Source organism: Etheostoma cragini, chromosome 7, assembly GCF_013103735.1.
Source record: "Etheostoma cragini isolate CJK2018 chromosome 7, CSU_Ecrag_1.0, whole genome shotgun sequence".
Taxonomy (NCBI): domain Eukaryota; kingdom Metazoa; phylum Chordata; class Actinopteri; order Perciformes; family Percidae; genus Etheostoma; species Etheostoma cragini.
Genome location: NC_048413.1, coordinates 1,425,203 through 1,432,327, shown reverse-complemented (window position 1 = coordinate 1,432,327; position 7,125 = coordinate 1,425,203). Strand labels below are relative to the sequence as shown.

The 7,125-nt window shown below is 43.3% G+C and overlaps 2 protein-coding genes across 2 annotated transcripts in view; one reads left to right on the top strand and one right to left on the bottom strand.

Moving 5' to 3' along the window:
* Window positions 1-1,847, bottom strand: part of LOC117947075 (tubulin alpha-1B chain-like) — a 29,288-nt gene extending 27,441 nt beyond the window's left edge. The window contains exon 1 of the mRNA XM_034875664.1: window positions 1,734-1,847. Within this exon, the coding sequence (XP_034731555.1) occupies window positions 1,734-1,736 (3 nt within the window). The 5' untranslated portion in view covers window positions 1,737-1,847. The remainder of the gene's footprint in view (window positions 1-1,733) is intronic.
* The window catches only part of LOC117947083 (tubulin alpha-1B chain-like), an 18,990-nt gene that overhangs the window by 11,253 nt on the left and 612 nt on the right, over window positions 1-7,125 (top strand). The gene's annotated exons all lie outside the window — the stretch shown is intronic.

Below are 7,125 nucleotides of genomic sequence, written 5' to 3'. Positions count from 1 at the left end.
CTCAGGGTGGAACAGCTGGCGGTAGGTCCCAGTGCGAACCTCATCTGAAGAGACAAAAACAGATGTTGAATCAGTTGTCTACAATTTACTCTTTAGTTTCCCTAATTTAATGTTCAGCCAGAGGTGATGACACTCACCGATGACGGTGGGCTCCAGGTCGACAAAAACAGCTCTGGGGACGTGTTTTCCAGCTCCGGTCTCACTGAAGAAGGTGTTGAAGGAATCGTCTCCTCCACCAATGGTCTTGTCACTGGGCATCTGTCCGTCCGGCTGGATCCCATGTTCCAGGCAGTAAAGCTCCCAGCATGCATTGCCAATCTGGACACCAGCCTGACCGACGTGCACGGAGATACACTCACGCTGGAAGAAAAGAATTGAAGATCAATACCTGTATGCATTATTTTAGACGTGCACTGGAAAAAACACATGTGTATTTTAACGCTAAAAAATTAGTACTTTTCACTTTTATCTTTATACATTGTAAAAATGGTGGCTTGCCCCATAAATTAACCAGCACATGTCAAAGGTTTTCACCATTATTATTATTATTGCTTTTCCCAACATTTGTCACGTTTTCAATGTTGTGGGTGCTATTTTTGGTGGTTTTGTTTTTGCAAAGTTTTGATATTTTTAATGTTGACATTTTCAGGGCTTAATTAGATGGCCCATTTTTTGTGACAAAAATAAACAACAATAATTGAAAACGGGTCAAATTTGACCCAAGGACAACATGAGGGTTAATGGGTTAAGAATGCAGAAATACAAATTCAGTACATTATATTTGTCTAAGAAAGACATGAGACAAGCCAATCTCTCTGGCAACACATGACGTTTCATGGAATTCTTGTGAAAAGCTACACCGTTAATAAATATATTATAAACAGTTAGCCGCATTGTTTTTCTTCCTCCTGATAGGATGGCGAAGGCATGAGCCGCCCTAATCTCCCTCGGTGCAATTAATTGGGTTTGGTCAAGTTCAGGCAAGATGAATGGGATTGGTTAGTGTAAAGAAGAGAATACCAGGGTAAGCCAATCAGAGGCAGAGAAAGACTGAGAAGGGCGGGACATAGCACCACATCCACAGAAAAACCATTCGCCCGAAATTTCCAGAAAAGGGCTCAGTCTGGGCAGAGAGACTATACAATAATATCCAGGTATTACAAACTATTAAGCTCCAATTTAACCCGCACCGGCGCAGCAGCTATCAAGGGGACCAGCAATGTCTACTAATAACCACACATTTGTAATGTCTTGAGATGCTAACAGTGCATTTCATCCATTTTATCAACAGTCAAGCTTCCACTGGGTGTGGGGCGTCTGAAGATGAGCAACTCCCTGTCGGTTAACTGAATGGCATTACGAGTAGTGCTGCTGACCGGGGCTAGATGGACCCAAACACCGCAGAGAGTCGGAGGTTGGTTGGACCGAAGCCTTCATTATTTATTCTGTCCACATTGCAATCTGATGAAACCCTCTTTTGTTCTAGTCAGCCAGCCACGTAATTAGCGTATTAGCTAGCTGTTCTCCATTTAAAGCACCACCTGGACAGCTCCCCATAACGAACCTCATAGACAATGTCTTCAAAAATGACTTGTTTAAGAAAGCTACTTTAAACTTTTATGATACCTGTTTTTCCCATATTTCCGATATTGTTAACGCCCCCTCCCATCTTCCTCCCATCTTTTCAACAACCTAAAATATGTCTATTTATACAGGTTTTGAATAGTTCTTACCATTTTGTTAAGTTGGAGTCGAGGTGGAGGATTGCAGCCCTGAGACAGGGAATCTTACAATTCGACAGTAAGGGGGTCGATGTAAGAGATAATGGCGATCATAAGGATGGAGCCAATTATATATCCAAGTGCAGCGCCGGCGCAGTGGGCTGCTGTGCCGCTATTGGTCAACAGCTCCACGACCACACCCGGGTCCAGCTCTTACTGTGAGGAAAATGCTGCTTTATTTTGGGCATGCTAGTACCACAAAGACCCAGTCTGACATATAGCAAATAGTTTGTATGCACTTACACATTAAAAACACACAAATCCATGCAAATTAACATAGAAAACAGTTTTCAATAGAATACATGAAATAAGATCGAATTGACTCATCAAAGTACAAAGGAGAATAAAATATGTCACATTGTTAATTATAGTCACAGTGATCAGGCGATCTGCCTTCATTTCAAACTCATGGTTTCTTTCCAAACCGCCAAATTATACAAATCTTTCACAAAAAATGGCTTGCTGGTGTAAGTGTGTTGTTGTTAACCCTCTGCCTAAAGACAATGTTAAGAAATATGTATCTGCAGTTGATGCAAAATGTCATCAGTAGTTGAAGCCCTATTCCCAGGTATATTAAAGTCCAGACAAGCTTTGCCTTAAGTTATATTTTGGTGCATTTTTGCGATTTTAATTCCAGTATTCAGACCTTATTTTCAGTCTATCACAGACAAAAGAGGTCAAACTGCCGTGTCTGGGATGAGACATGTAGGCCACATAGATCCACAGACGCCCAACCCCCCAGCCCTCCTCCCAAGATTTAACCGTTGCTAGGAAAAATGACTATGGAGTTGCCTGGATACAGCCCAGTATCCACATAGACCGCCTTTATCTGAAGTCACGTGATCCAGCTTAAATGGCAGCAGTAAAGTACTGCAGTGCAGCTGCCTCTGTGGGGGGATGTGAGGCGCCTTAGCCGCTTCTTTTCCCAAAAATTATGTCCTGTGTCTGTATGGAAATACACATACTGTCCTCCATAAGAGCATGTGTCCTCCTCTCATAAAACTGATGACAAAATAACAGAAACATTGTCATGAGGATAATAGGGTGTGGCCTCTGCAAACACAAATGCGTGGCATCAATGTGGCTCGGCTCTTTTGTTCCAACACATCATATAAAAGCTCATTCTTTCTACAGGCAGTAACATAACGGGTGTGCATAGCAGCTCTGTTTTTGTTAAACAGTTCACTTTCTTAGAGAGAGACCATAAATTGTTCTTCGGTGGAGCTAAAGGAAAGCAAACTAACACACAGTTAGCAGGCTTGGTTGCTAACAACAAAGGAAGCTCTATGACAACAGTTGTCCTAGAGGCCAAAATGACCCCTCTATGAATGTTAGGCCGCTTAAAATAACCCACTTTATCATGCAAGTCCAGAGAAGCTGATCCTGGTTTATTTTGGCTGCAGAAGGCTGCAATCACAGTAAATGAGAGCCTTTCTTCCTCTTTTTTGGTGAATCATTTTTCAACACCATCAAATCAAAACATATGCGATCTACCCGTCTTATGTTGTCTTAGCCACTGTGTTTTCGTCCCGGTATTTCTGATATCTGATGGTTATGTCACTTCTGAGATTTTTCAGGCATCGAGCCAGCTGATCAGATTTATTCATTTTAAAATAATAATTCATTTTAAATCTTTAAAAAGAGCTATGCCAAAAGATTGCTGTTTAAGTTCAAATGTCTCAGCTTTATTCATTAATTGCCTTATTTGCCATCACATGATACAATACTTTCTTATTAACTGTCCCACTACATTTGTTAATAAATGGCTTAATAGATTATTTATTAGGCTACATGTATGTCCTTGTATCTGTTTCCGTGTATTTTTTGACTGGTTTGCAGAACCACAACATGTACAGGAACCGGTCCAGCTCCGCAACATGACACACGTCAAACAAAAAATATATAGATCAAATCTTTGCTCACACAGCCTTCCTCTTTTAAAAGATGGCCCAGTTTAGATAACTACACCTGCATTAAGGTTTCTGCTGTAGCAGATGGAAAACATGCTCTGTCACTTATCATACTGTCGGTTATCATATTTTGTTTTTGCAGGATACAGTGCGGTCAGTTTCATGAAGGACCACTCCCATCTCTCCAGCATTCCCATCCTCTCTCTCTCTCCTCTGGGTGTGCAGCTGCTCAGACCCTCCCGGTCTCACAGCTGCTCAGGAGGAGGAGGGGTGCAGAATGTTCTTCAATAAGCTCCGGCTGCATCCTCTTCTTCTCTTTCATCCCCTGTCGTCCCTATTGAGTATAGCAGCCACAAAAAGCTGGTTGTAAATTATGCATCCTCGCTTCCCCGCTAAATAAATGATGGTAACTCCCACAGGATGACGACTGCTCTGGCAGAAGAAACATTTGGAGTTCACACTGCATTAAGGATTTTGCAGCAGGCTTGCTGATTGTGAAATAGAAGCAAGGGCAAGCTTCTTTTCAAATGGCTTTCATTCCCTACACGATGAAGGCAGCTTGGAGGGCAGGGGGTTTTCACTGCAGGAGTCACACTGTGAACCAGCACCTTATGAAGGGCTTTAGTGGAACCTTTGTGTCACATTTACTGCTATTTCAGTTCCACAAACAGGAAAGCAGCGGAAACACACCCCAACGTCAGTCCAGCTGGACGGAGAGACGGGCTGACATGCAGACACGTGATCGGCCCACTGAATGACATCACTGCAGAGAATCTGGGGCGAAGAGGGAGGGGAGCTGCAGAGCTGGCAGGCTGGAGGGAGAGCTACCACGGCATCGACATGAATGCCCCGCGGATACAACCTCGAGTGGGATGGAAGCATCTTGTGCAGCAGAAGCATTCAGCCATTTTGGATTGTATCGATCAAGTGCAGTAAAAAGAAAAGGAACATATATTTACACAGAATTTGCTTATAAGCACAAGGATATTTAGCTGTAGGCTTTAGCTTTGTGGGCTATTGATTTGCAGTTCGCCACACCCACATAGATGCAGTCTTTCCCTGCATGCATAATTTGGCTTGTGTGAACTACCCCTGTATTCAAAAAGCATGGCCATTAATTTCTGAACATAATCTCTAAAGAAAGTGTTAACTTTTTCAGTACAAAAAAATACATTATCCCATCATATTGGGCCATTATTATGACTACTATAGTTGTCCTGAACTGTTGAGAAACCTAGACCAGATATATACTAAATAACACTCAAAAAGGTTAAATACAAAACCGACAACAGTCATTAGATGTGGGGGAAAGTCTTTTTTGTTATTTTGATTCTCACATTGACTTTATATTGATTCGGTGGTGCACCCATAAGCCTTGAAATAGTAGGGAACCCCCTGAGATTTCTATTCTTAATCCATCAAAAATCCCCTGTCTACCCTGCCAGTGTTGCAGTGCCCTTTAAGAGCAGGTTTTAGAATAATACATTTGAATGCAAAATACAGAACAGCTCGTTTTATCCACTGTTACCAAATGGTAGGCTAGGTCTAGGAAAGCCTTTTTTTCCTCCCTCCGTGTATAAATGTGCTAGCACCGCCCCCCCATTCAGCAGTTGTTGCATCGACCCCGTTGGGTACAACACGCGACGCAAAGCACACCGTTTTTAAACCTCCTCTTTCTTCACACTGTCTCCTTCTCCTCTTCCTCTTTGAGCCACAAACAGAAACAATGGTAAGTGGATCTTTCCTCGGCTGTGTGTCTGGAGCAGTTTGAGCTTGCGTTAGAGATGAAGGTCCAGGTCTGCTTTATTACAACGTTACGCAGCGGCGCAGTTAGCGGATTGGACGAGCCGCTCCAGTTTAATCAAGACATAATCTATCATCTCTAAATATGTTCAGAGATGAAGGTGAACAGCAGGCCAATAATGTCGCTGTTGATTGACAAACAGAGTCATTGTCTAACGTTATAGATGAGAACAATGCACCGACTGTCTCCAGTCAGGCTTTAGGAACAGGCACTCAGGTGGATTACTGTGTTCGTCTTTATAAAGCAGCAGCATTAATCGACTTTTTATATAGTTATATATTTTTTAATTTTTTGTCATATTGAACGTGTGCATGTAACTCGGACACCTTGCATATGCCCTCCCTCTGTAGGCAGGGAGGGTCCGATTGGGTGGGGAAGGATGGACACATTAGATTGGAGCTATCATTTTTAATTCATGCAGCAGCAAATATCCTATTTTTAAGCTCATCAATAATTAAAAAAAAGAAAGAAACACAAAGATTGGTTTTCAAGCATGACTTGAGATATGAAGGCTCAATTTAAATACAGAATCACTCTTTTGATTTCACCCAAACTGCTATTTTAATTCAGATCATATTCAAAAAATAATATAAAATAACTTGTGCTCGGGCAAATGGTTTTAAAGCTGTGACTGATTGGGCATCCTCAAGGCGAGAGCAAGTGGTAGATCCCAGAATGATAATGTGCACGGCCCAATGCATTTGCATTTGTGCTTGTGCTTGCAAAAGAGGGAGCGGATGAGGAAAAAAATGACAAGAGAAAGGGACAAGAGACAAAAAGACAAGGGCCCTGCCTCGGCGGAAGCTGCTGCCAGGCATTTTTGGTCCCCTGCAGACTGTGGTGCAGGGAGGTGCCTCCTGCTGCACTGCCTGTTCTCAGAGAGGGGTAGATCCTCGTTCTCTGCAGGATCAGATGCATCTAAAAGCCAGCAGCGTCAGACTGTAGCCTAAAAGGAACGTGCAATCAAAACGGAATGCATGCAAATCACATCTCCTTTTTTTTCTACAGCGTGAGTGCATCTCCATCCACGTCGGTCAGGCTGGTGTCCAGATCGGCAATGCATGCTGGGAGCTTTACTGCCTGGAACATGGGATCCAGCCGGACGGACAGATGCCCAGTGACAAGACTCTCGGAGGAGGAGATGATTCCTTCAACACCTTCTTCAGTGAGACCGGAGCTGGAAAACACGTCCCCAGAGCTGTTTTTGTCGACCTGGAGCCCACCGTCATCGGTAAACTCCCATTAAATATAGATGCCATAGTTAGCTTTTTAAATTTTTTTTTTTAGTCAAACCATCGACTCATTTCTGATCAAATCGGTCTCTTCAGATGAGGTGCGCACTGGGACCTACCGCCAGCTGTTCCACCCTGAGCAGCTGATCACCGGCAAGGAGGATGCGGCCAACAACTACGCCCGTGGACACTACACCATCGGCAAAGAGATCATCGACCTGGTGCTGGACCGGATCCGTAAACTGGTGGGTAACTTGATATCAGGAGGAATCGGTTATTAATTTTTTAATCAAATGACATAACTGTATCTCTCTGTCTCCCCCTCTCTGTCCTCAGGCCGACCAGTGCACCGGTCTTCAGGGCTTCCTGGTCTTCCACAGCTTCGGAGGTGGCACCGG